This window comes from Perognathus longimembris, chromosome 1, assembly GCF_023159225.1.
Source record: "Perognathus longimembris pacificus isolate PPM17 chromosome 1, ASM2315922v1, whole genome shotgun sequence".
Taxonomy (NCBI): Eukaryota; Metazoa; Chordata; class Mammalia; order Rodentia; family Heteromyidae; genus Perognathus; species Perognathus longimembris.
The window spans coordinates 119,523,541-119,543,322 of NC_063161.1; the positions used below are offsets into that span (position 1 = coordinate 119,523,541).

Sequence of the window (19,782 nt, forward strand, 5' to 3'; positions counted from 1 at the left end):
GCACCACTTCTGGCCATTTTCTGTATATGTGGTGCTGGGGAATCGAACCCGGGGCCTCATGTATACGAGGCAAGCACTCTTGCCACTAGGCCATATCCCCAGCCCCTCAGACACTGTTAAAAAGAATTTTGTCAGGCTTTCCATTAAGGAAAGATAAGCGAGTCATATGACAAATTGCTAGTTGTGCCAGTGCTCTTGTGAGTTTTTCTCTCTGGAGGATTATTTTGGATGAAAATTTCTACTCCTATATCATTTTTATGCAAAGTTGTATGATCATTTTGCAATAGAAGAGCCATCCTAGGTGGCTACTTAACTTTAAATTAATTAAAAATAAATAGAAGGCTTAGTTGTACCATCTGTAACATTTCAAGTACTTAGTACTCCCCTGTGGCAAGTGAGAACAGGCATGGGACATTTACATCACCACAGAAAGTTCCTTTAGCTAGTACTTTTGGATGGGTTGATGGAATTTATAACCTCATCTTCGGAGTCTTCTGGGCCTGAATCCAAACCTCATCTCCCCATAGGAAGTAGCTAAATGACTTTGAGCAAGCCACTGGACTTCCCTGAGGGCTCGGCTCCTGCATCCAGGAATGAGGAGTTCTACCTGCATGTCATCACAGCTGTGGGGATTCAGTAAGATGGTCCTTCTGAGTCCACTGCTCATCTTTCTCCTGGGCCTCCTACCAGACAATCTATTTCTCTTTACCTCTGAGCCATCTGTATCTCTGGGAGCTCAGCCTGAGCATGACGGCCTGGCCAAGAGCAAAGATAATTGTCTCTCCCGTAGTGGTAGGGGAAATATGATGCCTGGATTTCTGTCACCTGCCCAGGCAGGGGAGGGACAGACTTGATTTCTTTTGTACCCATTACTGTCTCTGTTTTCTATGATCAAAGCAATTGTCTGAGAGGAATAGGTAGGTTACAACCAGCAATGCTTGTTACAGGTTCTTAACATGTGAACTTTATTTTTGCATTGTAATTGTATAAAGTAATAAGTTTTATTATGCATAATGGACTTTGATCATGTTTATCTACTACCCCTACTACTCTCTCTTATTCCCTGCTCCCTGATTCCTTTCCTATTCCCTAATATTCCCTTTCTACTTTCATGTACTTTGTTTCTCTACATTCCATATATAAGAGAAAACTTATGACTCAGTTAGCAGTGGCTTATGCCTGTAATTCTAGCAACTCAGAATTCTGAGAACTGAGGGATCAAAGTTTGAAGCCAGCCCAGGGCAGAAAATCCTGCAAGATTCCAATCTCAATTATCTCACAAAATGTTGGACTGGAGGTGTTGCTCAAGTATTAGACTACCAGCTAAGCAAGCTAAGCAAGAGTGTTAAGCCCCAAGTTCAAGTTCTGATACTGCTCCTCCCTCCCCAAGGGGGAAAATACAAGAGAAAGCATGATATTTATCTTTCTTAGCCTGGCTTATTTTGCTTAATACTATGATTTCCAAATTCCATCCTTTCCCTCCCACCCCTGCAAACAATGTAATTTCATTCTTTCTTTTTGGTGGTGGTCCTGGGGTTCTAACTGGTAGCATTTAATGTTTGATGTAGTCTTTCTCAAACTGTAGAGGTTGGTGAATATAGGTAGACATCTGGAATTGCCTGTATTTGAAAAAAAGTGGCCTAGTAGGTTCTCAACAAAAGTGAGCCCTTCTTAATGTTATTTTTCCCCCCTCACAGGGATCTTGTATTACTTTGCAGAAAATGATTCATTTCTGAGCAGGACATTTAGTATTGCCAGTGTTGTCATGAAAGTGCAGACAATTGCCACCATTCTCACAGGGGAGGCAGTCCTTTTGCATGGGAACCCAGGAGAGTCCACAGGCAACCAGGTTGGGTGTAAAACAATGTCTTATCTTCCTATGCAGCTGGGCCCCTGGGCCTCCCTGTCCCTGCTTCTGTTCTGTTACTCTAGGCTACCTGGTTGGAAAGTGAGCTTGGGGGATTGTGGCACTTGTTGGTGTGGAAGAGGCAGGGGAATTCTATAGTATACTGTTTTGCCTCATCTAGAACTTTCTGGTTGCAATTTGAATGTATGAGGTATACAGTCAGCCTGGGATCTCTCTGTTCCCTCTCTTCCCTCTTCTCACCTTGATCTTCTCTGGTGGTGACACAGAAAAGAGATATTTTCCAAGTGCCTCTGTTGCCCCAGCAGCTGAGGGCTGGGGAGGTGGCCTGGCAACCCGCCATGGTATTGGCTGGAGGCCCAGCTGCTCTTTGAAAATGGTGTGGGGCCAGAAGATGGGGGGAGGTTTGCCCTCTCCCCACAGCTTGGGCATCTGGCAATACCCTGCTACTTCAGGAGGTGAATGTCTGTCAGACCACTACCTGCTCTCCACATCTCCAGTTTTGCTCACACATCTCCTCTTTTCCTTTCGTGTCCCAAAATGCCTCTTCTCAGAAAGAATCTAAGTCAGTCTCTTGTCTCTAAATTTGTTCTGCCAAGCTCTGACAGATGTCACAGCAGCTGATAGGAAGATGATGTTCTCCTTGCCCCAGTGCCAACAGGCAGAGGGGGGTAAGGAAGCAGAGGAGAGAAGGTTTCCAGGCAGAGTTCCCAGTAGTGGGAGCAGTAGCTCTATTGTGGTAGCTCACCCCTCCACCCACCCTCCGAAGACTCAGCGAGGTATTGCATTCAACCTGTTTCAACAACCTTGTATCTTTGCATTTAATGTAGCCCGAGAAGGAGGCCATTTCCCCTTCTTTTGCTAGATACTCTTTGGCTTGCTCTGCTTGCTTGTAGAAACCACAGCTTTCTAGAGCTTTCTTTGCTGTGTGTCAGTTCTTATTCATGAGCTCATACATATAGGCTTCATTTGTCTTTGGTTTAGGAAACAGCATCTTCCCTGTCATCGGTGAGTCCTTAGAATCCCCGCGAGGCTCACAAGGGCTGGACTTGTGTCTGACTCTCTTGGAGGTCACTCTGTAGTGGAGGCCACTTAGTTGCAGCCCTCCTGCAGCAATGATGTCTTTGTCCATGACTCAGAGTCCTAGGATGAACTCTTTCTCCTTGATATCACACAGCTGTGATACAAATCAGACCCAAGACCTAAGACAATCCCTCAGTTAAGAAAAAGAAAAAAAAACATACAAAAAAAAACTTGGGATAAGTTGGATGGGGAGGTATGTGTCTGTAGTTTCAGCACTCGGGAAGTGAGTAGAATTGTGAATTCAAGGATAATGAGCTCAAGGCCAGCTTTAGTAAGGCAGAAGGAAGAGGGGGAGGTAGAGAGGGAGGAGGGGGGGGGTAAAGGGAAGTAGGCAAAGAAAGGAAGAAAGAAAGAGAAAAAGAAAGAAGGAGAAGAAGAAGAAGGAGGAGAGAAAGAAGAAGGAGGGGAGGAAGAGGAGGAGGAGGAGGAGAAGGAGGAGGAGGAGGAGGAGGAGGGAGGAGGAGGAGGAGGAGAAGGGAAGTAGGTGAAGAAAGGAAGGAAGAGAAAAAGAAAGTAGAAGGAGGAGGAGGAGGAGGAGGAAGAAGAAGAAGAAGAAGAAGAAGAAGAAGAAGAAGAAGAAGAAGAAGAAGAAGAAGAAGAAGAAGAAGAAGAAGAAGAAGAAGAAAGAGGAGGAGGAGGAAGATAGGAGGACAAAAACCCTCATTACCCAGTCTTCCAAAATGAGCTTAAGGAGATTTTGGGACCATCTAGACCTTCTTTGTGGAAGCAGCAATTAGCATGGACTCCTGGGGGCAGAGTAGAAATGGCCTGGCCTTCAAAGTGTGGAGAGCTGATTCTTTTTTTTTTTTTTTTTTTGGCCAGTCCTGGGCCTTGGACTCAGGGCCTGAGCACCGTCCCTGGCTTCTTCCCGCTCAAGGCTAGCACTCCGCCACTTGAGCCACAGCGCCGCTTCTGGCCGTTTTCCGTATATGTGGTGCTGGGGAATCGAACCTAGGGCCTCGTGTATCCGAGGCAGGCACTCTTGCCACTAGGCTATATCCCCAGCCTGGAGAGCTGATTCTTAAACCCAAGTTGGTCACAAGCATCCAGATGGGGAGTTGAAGGGACAGGGTGGGAAGAGGGTTCAGTGTTGTCCATTGCCCTACCTTCTTTTTTTTATTTCCTAAACACTTTATTAGCATATATTAGTTGTTCAAGGGGGTTTCATGATAATCGGCTACCCCAGGCATCTCTTGTTTCCTCCTGTCAAAATTCTCTCATACTGAAATGCAAATGGCTGTTAATTCTGGGAGTGATATTTCTGAAAGTTTTTGCTGGGGCACTCTTTCAAGGTAAGTGTTATAACGGAGACTTCCATCCTAGAAACAGAATAGTCTAAAGAAGTCCTGTACATCCGTCATCTAGCTCCAACAATCATCAATTCATAGCCATTCTGATCTCTTCTATTTCCCATCCACTTCCTCCTACACACTTGTATTACTTTGAAGTCAGTTCAACTCATTTGCTTTCAGTATGCACAGAGGGCTTTTGCAAACCCTCATCTAACTATATCACATAATGGTGAAGAACTTGGAGCTGCAGGGACGAGGGCAGACTGCTCCCTGGCTTAGAGAACACTGTGCACACCACCTTTGTGTCTCTCCATTTTCCAGTGGACTCTGCTTTTCCAGACAGCCTGAACTTTGTTGCCTCAACTATCATTCCTCCCACCTGTCATTTGGCTCAAATGTTTGCTTTCCTTAGACTTCTCATCCTCCCACTGCATCTCAGAAGTCATCTCTTCTCTTAGGCCCTCCTCTGTGATGCAATGGCCCGGTGATTCCTATTTGCAATAATTAATCAAAGGAGTATATTGCTTACTACAGGTTAGACATTGATCTACAAGTGTTTCAAGTAAATGTTAGCAGATTTAACTCACATCAAACAGTTATCATGAGATTATTTATGGAAAAAGTAAGGCTCAAAGAACTTTAAGATATCAGCTATTCAGTAGCAGATCTGGGATTATAAATGTAGGTATTCTACTGCGTGTTCTAAATTAAGTCCTGTATTTGTTAATTGTTGTCTGAAAACTAGGCAGTTTCTGAGAGCAGAGACTGGGGTTTAGTCTTTTCTGTACTCCAGGGCTCAGCTTAGTATCTGGCACATACAAAGTCCCAAAGCCATGATGGATGCATGAATAATACACTATGTTCTACTTTACCATTTGGAAACACTTCAAGATACAGATTCTTTCTAGTACCAGTTATAATTTCTACAGGGACATATGACAGGCCTTCATATGACAGATTCTCTGTCTTTTTACCACCCAACGTCTCAATGTCTTATGGCCTATTCTCTTTTTAAAAATTAAATAAAAACTTTAATTGTTATTATAAAGGTGATGTAGAGAGGGGTTACAGTTACATAAGCCAGGTAAATAGTACACCATTTCTTCTGTTTTTATCTCCCATCCCTACCCACAAGTTGTAGAGTTCATTGTCAACATAGTGTCTAGTACCACTGTTGCATTTATTCACCCTTTGTCCCTCAATTTCTGTGCCCCCTTTCCCTCCCAAAGACCAATAAACAAGAAAAAAGAAAAGAAAACAAAAAAAAACAACAAATAAAGAAAACTCATTTCCATTTCCTGGAGTTCATTTAAATAAATACTTTGTGTGATCAGATGCACATAGGCATTTTGTCTTTGTATTCCTTTCCTAAGAATACTCTTCTCACTGTGTGTGAATGTCTCGAGTTCTGTATATTTTATCATGTTCCAATGTATTTTAGATCTAGCTTCCACCTGTGAGAGAAAACACATGCCATTTGTCTCTCTGAGTTTGGCTTAACTCAAATAACAGGATTTGTTCTAGGTCCATTCATTTCTTTCTAATGGCTGTGTACAGGTAACACACTGGCCTGTTTTCTTCACAGAGGACTGTCTATGGTTATTATCCAGAAAGCACACTGGTGGGGTTGGAAGGGCAATTGGAAATACATGGAGTTGCTAGTTTCAAAAGACCTCCACATGCTTCTGAGGTTCTCTTCAGTTGCAGCCTCTTGGTTGTCAGTCATTGAGCTGAGAACTAAGCTATGAAAATGAAAGTCTAAGCAACTGCTCAGAGATGGAGGAGAAATTTGAGGATGCTGGGGACAGACAGACACTCTTTCTCTTCATCAGTTCTTCCCATGATCATGCTTGAATAAGACAATGGGAACAAATAGCATTGTTTTCCTGTGGCAAACATGTTTTCCTTTTCTTTCTCTTGGAGATCCAGTGGAACTGTTTTTGCAATCAATTGGACATTTGAGTCACCTCCCATAAGGCACTGGGAAAGTTGAAATGTTCTCAGTCTCCTGTGACCTAATTCTGCTTCCAGGACATGGGTCAGTTAGGGGCAGGCAGAGCTATATGCATACATTTAAACAATTTTGTGACTAAATTTGGACATAGCTGTATGTAATTTTGGTTCCTGGTTCCTGAGTAATTGTTATTGTGTATTGACACTTCCATTATAAAATCCCTAGCCTTAAATTTTTTTTGTACAGTGCTCATTAATTTGAGTCTGCTATTTATTGTTTGGCTATATCCTAATGATTTAACTTTTCAACCTTTCAAAACAGGTGTCTTATCTCTTTATTATTTATTTATACTTTCTATTGTTATTATAAAGGTGATATACAGAGGGGTTACAGTTACGTAAGTCAGGTAAAGAGTACCTTTCTCCCTCCCTCCCTCCCTCCCTCCCTCCCTCCCTCCCTCCCTCCCTCCCTCCCTCCCTCCCTCCCTTCCTCCCTCCCTTCTTCCCTTTCTTCCTTCCTTCCTGCCTGCTTTCTTGCTTTCTTTTTGTCAGTTGTGAGTCTTGGGAACTGTCCCCGAGCTCTTTATGCTTAAGGCTATCACTCTACCATGCTGAGCCACAGCACCACTTCTGGTTTTCAGGAGCTTAATTGGAGATAAGAATCCAATGGACTATCCTGCTTGGGCTGGCTTCATATCTCAATTCTTAGATCTCAGCCTCTTGAGTTGTTAAGATTATAGGCCTGAGCCACCAGCGCCCAGCAAGAGCACATTTCTTTTGGACAGTGTCACTCCTTCCCTCACCAAATGAGGTTTCTTGTCAGAGTTACTTAGCTACACCTGCTTGAGAGTGCTAGATCCTCAACCCTGAGACCCATGTGTATCATGGTTGAGTATCTTTACATTTCTCTAATGTACAACACCTCAGTTACATTTTGACCATGGTAGTAAAACTTCACAAATATCCATTTCTACTGCTTAGTAGTGTGACCACAGGAACATAAAATTATCATTTTTTTGTCTTCATTTTGTCATTTATAAGTTAGGCTAGAAAGTGGCAATTAAGGGTTTTCTCTTGCATGCCAGTGTGACTGATTGTTAGTGGATGTTTAGAGTGCTCCACTGAGAAATGGTGTAGTGATTGATTGTTAATGTCTGCCACGGGTGAGGGAGCATTACTGGCAGAATTGATCCAGTGTTTGCCAACTGTAATTTTATAATGAGATACTTCTGTCACTGTGGAACTATATAGATTGTAGTTAATCTTCAAGCTGGCCCTACAGACTGGATTGATCAAGTAGTAGTTTTGCATTTCAGTGTGTATCGATCACCAAAGCCTTCAAAAGATGTAGGAATTCTTGGGGCTTGGTACACCTCCAGAATTTTAATGCTCAGAATGATTAGATTGAAATGGAGTCCTTCTTGTTACTTACTTGGCTAGGCTTATTATTTTGTCAAGTCTGATCATTTATTTGTTACTCTTCAGAATTTTTTTTCTGTCCTCTTACTGGGGCTTGAACTCAGGACCTGGAGCTGCCCCTTAGTTTTTTGCTCAGTGATGGCACTCTACCACTTGAACCACAGATCCACTTCCAGCTTTCTGGTAGTTAATTGGAGATAAGAGTCTCACAGACTTTCTGACTTGAGCTGGCCTTGAACTGTGGTCCTCATATCTCAGCCTCCTGAATAGCTAGGATTACAGGTGTAAGCCATCAGAGTCCAATGATTGTTTTTATTTATCTTATTTGTTCATTATTTATTTTTATACTAGCTTTAAGTAGTGATCTTTGCTTTTTGACTGAACTTAACCCTTGGAGTGAGGACAGCCTTCATCACTTGATACAGATCTGTTTCTGGTGTATTTCTTTGGCTTTGCTTAGCACATTCTGCAGCTTTCTCCTTATCGTTCTTAGTACATTGTTTCTGCAGAGTAACGCACCAGCATTTGTGCTGCAGGGCATATGGAATATTAAGACACGGAATCTTGGGTGCTTTGGTTCTGGGTTTTGGTGTGGAGAGAGCTGTTGTTCAAGGCCTTTATGCTAACATGTTGGCAGCCATTATCTTCTTTAGAGAGATTTAAATCTATGGACTCTGCTTGTGTTTTTGGATCCCAGACAAAGAGGCACAGCAATGCCTGTCAGTCCATGAATATTCTTTTCTCCTTTTTCCATTTTCTCTTTCCTTTAATTTTTTTTTTAACAATAATCAAGTTGAGAACACTCAAATTGCAATCCACACTGCAACCAGATTGGTGCTTTCTCTCTCCAGTTCTCTTTGGTATGTAACAGGAGCAGGTGAACTTGGCCATGCTTCAGGACACCCCACTCCATGGGAAACCTTGTTTGTCCTTCTCACTGCTGACTCTCCCTACACAACCTTCCATTCATCACTCCGAGAATCAACGGCAACTTTTAGGGCCATATGCTTCTCATAGAAAGGAAGTCTGTGTTCATCGTCCACTTCAATGACTTTGTGACAACCAGTGGCTGCAGGGAGATGCTCAGCTTCATCTTGATAAAGCTGCCTGCTTAACAGTTGTGACAAAAAAGAGTTTGGCTAGGCTTTTTGTTTCTTGGGCCGTCTAGATAAGGATGGGTGAGGAAGGAGGTCAGGGGTATCTTGGGAAGTGATGGATGTTCTGACGTGTGCAATATTACTAGAGAACTAAGACAATTAGGATTCCTCTAGTCTTGAAGCTCAGACAGTTTTTCTGACACCAAGAACGCAGTCAAAAGTTCTCTGAGTCTAGAAAGGTTGTATAACCTGCTAAAGTTATATGAGGTAAGGAAGAGGGAGATAATGTGTAGTTCTTAGCGAGCCTGTTTGAGGTAGATATTTCATGGAGTTACAATTCACTCAGTCTTTCCAACAATCACCTTGGGTAGTAAAATAGTAACCATATTCCATAGACAAGAGCTGGTGATACACAGTCTGTCAAGAGTTCTGATCAGAGCACACACTATCTCAGGGCTTCTGTAGGCTTGGGAGCTGGCAACTAGGGAGTTGTTATTGTTGTTTTTTGAACTATTACTGATAGAGATGTACATGAAAAAAATTTTCATTGGAACTTCACTATAAAAATTACAGGGAATTCTGAAGATAATATAATTGAAAGTGTTTTTTAATCCATAAAGAAGCATTTCTTTACTAAATAAAATTGATGACTGAAAATTCTATTTCTTCATGACCATCAGGTTTTCAAGTACCATTTTTGCTGTTCAATAAGCTCAGAAGTATTTAAAAGCAATAAAATTATACTTCATTTGAAAAAAGTTGGGCAGTATACAGGAGACTAGTTTAGCTACCTGAGAATAGGTGAGAAGGAAAGAGCGTGAATCTAGTGCTTGAGAGTGAGTTGACAGAATCTAGGCATTCACATATACTGAGACAGAAGGGCGACACTCTTAGAAGAGGAACACAACGATGTAATGCCTATGTGCATCTGATCATATGAAATAATATTTGTCAAAAAGAACTCCAGAAAGGGCTGGGAATGTGGCTTAGCGGTAGAGTGCTTGCCTTGCATGCATGAAGCCCTGGGTTCGATTCCTCAGTACCACATAAACAGAAAAAGCCGGAAGTGGGCACTGTGGCTCAAGTGGTAGAGTGCTAGCCTTGAGCAAAGAGAACCCAAGGAGAGTGCTCAGGTCCCAAGTCCATGCCCCAGGACTGGCCAAAAAAAGAAAAAGAACGCCAGGAAATGGAAACAAGAGGTTTTTCATTTGTTGCTGTTTTCTCTTTTATTTTTGTCTTGTTTGTTTATCTGTCTTTGGAAGGGTAAAGGAGCACAGAAATGGAGGGAGAAAGGGTGAAGAATTGTAGCAGTGGTCCTCAGTAGACACTATGTTGAAAATGAACTACACAACTTGTGAGTGGGGATGGGAGGAAAACACAGAGAGAGCATGAGAAAAGGGGTAACATTGTCTAAAAGGAAATGTATTCTTTACCTGACTTATGTAAGTGAAACCCCTTTACACATCATGTTTATAATAACAATAACAAAATTAAAAATAAATTGAAAAAATAAATGATAGAAACTAATTAGATATACTGTTTGCATATTGAGTAAACTCTCTGTCTAGAAAAGCATTTATGTCCTGAGGAAATTAAACCAATATCAGTAACAAGGAATCAAGCCTAGGTGGGAAATATGATGATACAATGATACCAAACCAACTTAATTATTCTCAAGACCTCAGTTGAATGGCTTCTAAAAGTGCTGAGAGCTTTGTGTGAAGGGCCCAGATCACTTCCTGGTAACCCCTTCAAGAACTCAGGAAGAGGGCTGGGGATATGGCCTAGTGGCAAGAGTGCTTGCCTCATATACATGAGGCCCTGGGTTCAATTCCCCAGCACCACATATACAGAAAATGGCCAGAAGTGGCGCTGTGGCTCAAGTGGCAGAGTGCTGGCCTTGAGCAAAAAGAAGCCAGGGACAGTGCTCAAGCCCCGAGTCCAAGACCCAGGACTGGCAAAAAAAAAAAAAAAAAGAACTCAGGAAGAAAAAGACATGAGCAAATGGGTCTTACTCTCAAAATAGAGAAGAATGATTGAATATGTATATGGATGACCAACTGGTGGGCTGTTTGAGTCTCATAGAGTGTTATGGAAAGGGGCTCCTTCATCATCCTAAGAGTTGCTTACCACCACATGTAGATGTTAGGTTATCTAAGAACTTAGTGAGACTTACCTCAAATCTTCCTAACACATTGTAGCTTGTTTGTGCTGTGTCTGGATTTCAGCAGTGGAATTGTTTTAAATTAGTTAAATGGTTGTTATGTGTGAGACTTTAAGTATTTCATGTTATCACATTCAAACCAGATATTATCCATACTTGAGTTGATTCTATTAGGATTAACCCATTTTATGGGCAAGAAATTAAGACAGTAAGATTAAGAAACAAAATGCTTCTGATTTTCCTTCTATCACCTGATTATTTTTTCTTTTAAAAATTAGTTGTAAAGGTGATGTACAGCGTATTGCTGCACAGTGTTCTCATTTTTGAACTGAAGGTGGGGCTTAATAGTTGAGTGCCTACCTAGCATTCACCAGGTCTTGAGTTCAAACCATAGCAGTGTTAAAATATGCCATTGAGCTGGGCACTGGTGGCTTATGCCTGTAATCCTCGCTACTCAGGAGGCTGAACTCCAAGGATCAAGGTTGAAGCCATCTAGAACTATTTGATAAGCATCTGGTAGAACTTTAACTTTAAACAGGCAAATTAAAAAATCTTTAGCATCCTTTCAGGGAAAAGAGTTTTATAATCTAGAAATCACACCATACGGAAAGTTTTTTCCTTAATTATTTTGAATTATCCCAATTTTTGTTGAATTATCTGAGTTATTCCAATTTTACCATACAGTGAAGACCTCATGGCTTTCTCTATGTGATGTTTCACTCATGAGTGTAACGGAAAGGGAGGTGGCTGCATCCTTTTATCCCCCCCGCCTTATGGGGTTTGAACTCTGTACCTGGGTGCTGCCCTTGAGCTCTTCAGCTTAGGGCTAGTGCTCTACCACTTGAGCCATAGTGCCACTTCCAGTTTTCTGGTGGTTAATTGGAGACAAGTCTCATGGTCCTGCCCAGACTATCTTTGATCCTCAGACCTCAGCCTCCTGAGTAGCTAGGATTACAGGTGAGAGCACCTGGCATCAGGCTGCTGAGTTCTTTTACATAACATGTGATCTTAAGTAAACCATTTAAAACAGGAGCTTTAAAGCAGAACACAACTTTTGTGGGATTTTTTCCATTTTACTGTTAGGCAGAAGGGAGCCATTTCCCTAGTTCTCATTTTGTGGTGAATGAAATAAAAGAAAAAGAGTAACAGCCCATTAAACACTATGCCTGGCCCCTAAAAAGAAAAAAAAATCTTCCCTCTAGGTTTCTGTCTGAAGCTTTCTATCTGGCAGAGAGTGGATCTGCAAATTTTAGAAGCCAGTCTCTCTGGTTGGTCAACTCTGATGGGAACCATGGGAGGAAATTCAAAGCATCAATAGATATAGATGACCCTGTGGTTTGAAACTCAGCATAAGTTATAAATAACTTTATTTTTCTGAGCCAGACCTTGGTGACAGGAGAATCTGTGGCTTTTCTTCTGGTTAAATTGTTGAGAAGGAACATTGGGAATCTGAAAGGAAAATGTGCAGAATACTTGTAGTAGAGTTTTTGAATGAATTCTGGAGAACGGAAAAGGTGATTTCAAGAATGTATTTTTTTTTACTATCCTTTGCTTCTTTCTTGAGTTACCTGATCCTCACAGTAGCACAAGTCATGAGAGGAATTAACTTTGGGATCAGTTTTGCTAATGAAGAATGTTTTGATCCCAATTTTGAATCTTCTCTCTTGACTTATTATTTTACTTAATTTATTTGTATTTTTTTAAAAAAGTAAACAGAGTGAATTTATTTTAAAGCAAAAGGAAAGAAATATGAATCAAGGAGAGCAGACTCTATAAAAGTGGAAAGGGGAGACAAAGGATAAAAAGACAAATGATTCCAAAAACAATACTTACAAAACCATTTGGTGTAAACCAACTGAACAACTCATGGGTGGGGGGGGCGGGGAGAGGGATAAGGGAGGAAGGAGGGGGGAGAAAAATGAGGGAGGAGGTAACAAGTTGAACAAGAAATATACTCACTGCCTTACATATGAAACTGTAGCCCCTCTGTACTTCTTCACTTTGACAATAAAGGAAGAAAAAAAAGTGGAAAGGGGATTTTCCAGGTTAGAGGGAAAATACCCATAATTTCTATGTCTGGTCCTGCTAGATATTCAGTCCCGAGTTCCCTCCCACTTGTATGAAGTGTGTTTGGTTTGATTTGTTAAGTGGTGATCATAGATGCTAGAGGCCTTTCTGATGTGTTCTTTTCTGATTGGACTCTTCCCACCCTGGATTGTGAGGGTGAAGTGGGAAGGCTTGCTCCTTGTTTTCTGGTTGGATCACCTGAACATGCAGTTCCCTTCTGATTGGATTCCCTCTCACTTGGCAATAGGAGGGCAGAAGTATGAGGGCTTACCATCTTCTCTCTGTGTCTGTTGACCTACTATTTTATTTTATTTTTGCCAGTCCTGGGGCTTGGACTCAGGGCCTGAGCACTGTCCCTGGCTTCTTTTTTTTTTTGCTCAAGGCTAGCACTCTGCCACTTGAGCCACAGCACCACTTCTGGCCATTTTCTATATATGTGGTGCTGGGGAACCGAACCCAGGGCTTCATGTATATGAGGCAAACGCTCTTGCCACTAGGGCATATTCCCAGCCCCTGACCTGCTATTTTAATACTGAGGATGTTTTGTGTAAGGTGCAGAGAAAAATTAGAAGTGGCATGCCTTTTTAACTCAAACATAAAAGTGATAATTGCTAAGGTGGTTATGGTAAAGCATTATAATAGAAATGTACTGAAAATTGATGGAAAAGATTTCTTGGTGAAATTTAGACCTTTGAAATTGTACCAATCAAATCTGGATTTGATAGAAAACATGGAGATTTCCAGCAGCTGCACTATGACTGGTAAAATAAAAAAGTTGATATGGATATACACGCAAAATTTAGCTGATATATTTATTTCTTATTATACGGGAAATTGTATCTACTCATGAAAATAGTAAGATTATAAGGGCATCAGAAATACCAAAATAGGTTATCTGTATTCTACCGAAAATTGGTAATTAATTTTAATCTGCTCTATAAGTATTACCCTGAAATTAAGGTTGCTGAAATCACTGTTATTGTAATTATGCTTAAGATGTTTATGTTCCTAAATATAGACAGAGTCCAATCCCTGGGTTCCAGGCCAGCTCAGGCAAAAAGTTCTTGAACCCTATCTCAACAGAAAAAGCTGGATGTGGTAGTACATGCCTACTGTCCAGTTACAGTGAGAAGATAAATAGGATGATCTCAGTCCAAGCATACCTGGGCAAAAAGAAATGATCTTATCTGAAAAATAACCAGAGCACAAAGGGCTGGAGGTGTGGCTCAAGCAGTAAAGCACCCCAACTTAACAAGTTCAAGGCCCTGAGTCCAAACAAAAGAAACAAAGAAAAAAGTGCCTGAGGAAATCCAACTGAAATTTGGAACCCAGTTTTTAGTCAATTAAATTATCATGTTATTAATTTTAGTTCTTTTAACTTATCACTTAATTTGAGCATACTCAGTGAGAAAGTGATCATGAGTTCTAGTTGTATACAAAAACATTCAATGTTCAACTTTTTTACATGCGTGTGCACGTGTGTGTGTGTGTGTGTGTGTGTGTGTGTTGGTCTGGGCCTTGAACTAAAGGTGTGGGCGCTGTCTTTGAGCTGTTTTAGTCAAGGATTATGCTTTACCATTTAGGCTACAGTTCTGCTTCTAGCTTTTTTTTTTTTTTTGATTGTTAATTGGAGATAAGAATCATACTAACTTTCTTGGTTTGCGTTGGCTTCAAACTGTGGTCCTCAAATCTCAGCCTCCTGCATAGTTGGGATTACAGGCGTGAGTTACCAGCACCTTGCATATAACAATATTTTTAATTTGTCCTCAAAGGCTTATGCAACACTAGTCTTTTAAATTTAGAATTGTATATATTTAATTCACTAAAAGATAATTGCCTGGGAGCAGTCCTTTTTATAATATGATCACAAACATGTCAAAGCTCAAATGCTGTTAGCAAACACTAAGTGGTAGTTATAGTTAATGTAACTTTTGCATATCCCCTTGAATCTTTGCATTCAATTTTGACCATGTGTGTATTCTTGAGTCTTTGAGGATTACTCTGAAAAACAACATAACACTTATTTTTCAGTCAATAACTTTTATTACTATTATTTTTCACACCAAGGAGACTTAGTTACATAAAGTGATATTCTATAAGTTGATTATCAGTAGTAGAAGCACAGAAATGTGGACTGTGGAACATGAAGAAACGCCCTTCCTCAGAGTGAAGTCTGTGTGACAGAAATACATTACTCCAAATTGCCTATGTACAAAATAAATACAGCTTTCAGGTATGTACAGACGTATTCACAGAGAATAAACGGACACAGCATTGCCATTCATCTTGTTATCCAGTGTGAATTTCTCATAACAAACACAGGGCACATAAAATGACAAAAGGGATTTAGAAGTCTATCCGCTGGATTCTTCTAAGGGTAAAGATAGGGGTTAAAATGCAGGCAAACAAATGAAGGCATGAAACCTTGTTTATCCCTAAAAAGATCCTTTACAAAAATGGCATTCTGACAGTTTTTAATTTTTTCCAAAAATATTTGTGAAAAAACGTTCAAACATTATTTTTAAATTCTTTTGATCGATACATTATATATTGATTGGGTACAATGTGATGTTTGGATTTGTGTAATGATCAAATAATGACAGTTGTGAGTGTTCTGTTGCACAAAATGGATGAATATAGTGGATTCATTGCATATCTCAAAATAACTAAGGAGAGGATTTTGAATGCATTCTGATGTTTTTAATGTAAGCTGTTCAAAAGATAGTTTGCATGTTGCAGAGCAAATGCCTACATTGGTATCAATGTCGATGATATCTTCCTCTCTTAAAAAATACACAAATCGCTATTTGTGGAAGATATCAGTGCCTAATTTCTCTTTCCATTCCTACTAGCAGTGATGTCACTCAAACATGAGGCCAACTTTTGCACTTCTTACTTTTGATGTAACCCTCTATGAGTCTGAAGTTTGAAGATGGAAGCTGTTTCTTGAGGAGAAGTTTCGGACTTGGGCAGAAGAAAGTACGACTAGGCGCAGTGATGAGTTTTGTGCAGGGTCCACCAGGGCATATGCCAACGGAGGCTCTCTACTATGGATGGACTGTCTGCCTTTGGAGAGATTCTTGAACCCCAAACAGCCTCTAGCATCACTGGAAGATGTTCCCTGAATATCACTGGCTCTGCATCACACACCCCTTTTTCTGGCTATAGAATCAAATAAAAGTGATGGGCTTTAGTTTAATTGCTTATGTTTACATAGATAATTTACTCAGTTGTAGTGGACATAGGTAAGCTGCTATTAAGTGGTGTTCAATTATGACTCTAGTGTTCATTCACATAAGAGGAAAAGTCATGATGAAGTTGAAACATCAAAGGTTTTAGTTGTGGGGATATCTGTGTATGTATGTATGCAAACAGTTCACTATACTAGATCAGAAATGGTATATTTTAGGTGCAAGCAGGGGAAAAATCATCTAAATGCATTGTGAGATCTGCTGTTTTACACATCCTCCAAAGGAAAGTTACTGATTTACACATAATCAATTATTGACCAGTTAAATATATCTATTTGCCATTTTTATAAGGGAGCTCCTTAGATCCATCCCTATCTTTATACAAAAGCTCAAATATATCTGGAATTTCCCAGTTATGTTTGCTAATTACTCATTTCATTCTCCATATGGTTAAACCTTGATTTATATAACAAATGGATTTCTGCCAAAGTAGTTAACTTATAATTTTTTAGAAAAGAAATGATTTCAATGTAGTCTCAAAACTTATGATTTAAAGGAACCATGTATAAGTTATTTTGAAAATGAAGGCTTTTGTAAAATGAATCATTATCTTTGATTTTCACATAGTCTTATTAAAACACACATCTAAAATTTATTAGTGGATTAGGATTGTCTAGAACAATAAGTAGAGGTAATAAAATATAGAACAGATAAACTCCAATTTACAACAAACAATACAAAACAGGAATGACTCATGGACTGTTTATTGATTGATTATATTCAGAAGCCCTGAATATATGTATTATTGGTATTTGTATGGCTTTAATTAAGAAGACAATTGTCTCTTATGAAGTACTACAAAGTGCAATATTAAAAAAATTAAAAAACCCAAAAGGCATCCATTGTCCTTCAGTTTTATCCTGATGAGAATTGAAGATTTGTTTAACTAAATGGCAAGAAGTTATCTACCCTTAATTCATGCATGCAGTTTCATTCTTGAAATGATTTTATTCAGAAATCCAGACTTATTTCACTTTCTTCTTTTTTTGTGTGACATGATTTTTTAAAAAAATTAGTATTCTCTTTTGGTTAGCTAAGTGTTTTAGAGAATAATTACTCCCAAGGTTTTAGTTACTTGCAGGTCTATCATAAAGAAACATGCTACTCAAAATACAAGAAAAATTTCCATTCTTTTGGTCAACCATAGACCCACCTTCCTAACCCAGGATACCCATCAGCAACCTTACAGTTCCTGTCTAACCTGCCACAAGAGGAAGCACATTTACTGGGGATAAGTAGAATTCCCACTATTGTTCTTTTTATGTAAAATAAAAATGTTAATTCCTCTTGGTATTTGTACTTACCTTGCAGATAAGTACAAGCCCAGAGTTTTGCAATGATCTAAAGTGTGTATTTCCTATTCTGAATTCTTCATGAGTACTGGATAATGACCCTGAAAACTATGTGTGGGAGCTTGACCTCAACTACACAGCATGCTAATGCTATGTTCAGTGTTCATTATTGTCTTGGAGGCTCAATGCTTGTTAGTGCTCATTGTATTCAAGACTTATTGGTGCTCTGGAGCACTGTCCTCTGTGACTCTACTCTCCTGTCTGCCTTTTAGTAGCAATTAGAAAAGCTCCCCCTTACTCCCCTGTCCCCCACCCCAAAGAAGTAGTCAGTGACACATAGTTTGTTGGGTACAGAGGGCTAGCATTTTTGAATTTTCACCTCTACATGAAGAGGAATAGAAGATCCTCATTAAGCTTGACAAATATAAGTAACCTGGGGAGGTTAGTGGTGATACTTTGCAGAGGCTTACCACTTGGCTCCAGCCTGGGCTCGACACCTGGAAGTGGGGCTAGAAACAGAGCCTCTGGAGAGTGGAGAGTGACTCAGTAGGTAGACATTAAGTGGAAGGGGCATTAGGAAGCTGAGAATGCAAATGTCCTAGTTAAGATAAATGTAGTGGCTAGGGAGCACAAGATAAGTGTGACCTAATAATAAAATATGACTTGGTAAGAGCAACAGAGGGGTGAATAGCAAGGGAGCGAGGCATTGAGTTGCAGGCAGTAATTCAGTACTGTTTACCCATGATATCTACATCACATTTACTCATCAGGTACTATAATTTAATCATTTAAAAAGGCTTAGCAAAGAGCTGTAAACTAGTAAGAGGATAAAAATGACTGCAACATTAAAATTTAAGGATATTTGCAATGAAAATAGGTAAAGGGTCATATAGTAGTAACTTCCAATTATGTTACAAGTAAAGAATGAGGAGTGCCCACATACAGTTGTTTTCTGCCCAAAAGAAAAATAAATAGGTTAAGACATCAACTTGGAGGCACTAGGGTTAGCCTGTAAGGGTGTGTGTGTGGGGGGGGGGGGAATTTTATGACACTCAACATTGTTAACCATTGAACTTGAAACATTTCTCCTGGGATTCCTTCCAATTGGAGGGTTGTCCTTTGGGTTAGGCTGAATAAACTCTCTCAATGGGATTCAATCTTTGGTGGGAGCCTATGCAAACTCCTGGGCACTCTTTCAATCTTAGGTATTTACCTGTTTGCAAAAGATTCTTGTTTCATTTTTTTCAGTCTGTTAATCCTTTATTAAAAGTGCTTTGGCTTTGATGATCTGTTGGTGCATAAGTCCATCACTATTTATATGCTAATTGCAAGTTCACTGTAGGATGATTTTGGAGCAAGGCTGATTCCTAATGCGTGAGGAAGGCAGATAAAATGACAAGCACAGGTTGTCTGGGAGATCGAGGTGGAAAGTATGCTATGTCTATATAAAGCAAGCATGAGCATCTCTATGAATCCACAAAAGGCCATGCCTTCCTGTTGGTGAGATACCCCAGCCTGTGCATCCCAAAGCATCCAGTGACATAAAACAAGAAAACACGGTAGTGACAGTGATGGAGCTGAGATGGCTATATTTCCTTTATTGCTTTTCTTGTTAGCTGTGTATTTCAAAATCAAAAGAGAAACTTCAAGCTTAAAAGAAGAAATACAAAGATGCAAAGGCAGGAAGCTGAACTTTAAATGAATAGTGGGGTAGGAGTCTGATTACTTTTCTTTCCTGAGGCCTCACTGACAAGGAATTTATTTTTGTAAATTTAAGACTTTATTAGGCCTTGGTAATTATTTTTTTAAATGCCTAAATATTTATATTTTAAATGCATAGGATATAGTTCAATATGACACTTGCTTTTATCAGAAGCCTTATATAAGTATATTTTTTTCTTCTTTCTTCTTTTTCTATTTTTTTCTCAACAACTCTCTTAATTCTAATTGAAGATAATATTGCTGAGGGAGCCATTGGGGTTAGGGACATATATTTAACAAACCATAAACCAGATGGGCATGTAAGACCTGGCTTAGCAAGAACGGGCATTTAGTTTCCACTGCACATTTTCTAAGGACCCATTCTTGAGCACTGCTCCCCTTTATCTCTTCAGGAACAGAGCTGCCAATGACTAAATTTAACTTATTGGTGTAGCAACCTCTTCAAGTTACAGGGAACCATAACATCCATGTAATTATGTGTGTGTGTATGTGTGTGTGGGTGCATATGTCCAATGTGTGTGTGCATGCACACGTGCAGGGAAGGAAGTTCACTGATGTTTTCTAACAATGTTTACATT

The 19,782-nt window shown here is 39.9% G+C and overlaps 1 protein-coding gene across 1 annotated transcript in view; it reads left to right on the plus strand.

The window, feature by feature from the left end:
- Positions 1–12,638, plus strand: part of Acer2 (alkaline ceramidase 2) — a 68,553-nt gene extending 55,915 nt beyond the window's left edge. The window contains exon 6 of the mRNA XM_048357345.1: positions 12,075–12,638. Within this exon, the coding sequence (XP_048213302.1) occupies positions 12,075–12,190 (116 nt within the window). The 3' untranslated portion in view covers positions 12,191–12,638. The remainder of the gene's footprint in view (positions 1–12,074) is intronic.
- The last annotated feature ends 7,144 nt before the right edge of the window (positions 12,639–19,782 follow it).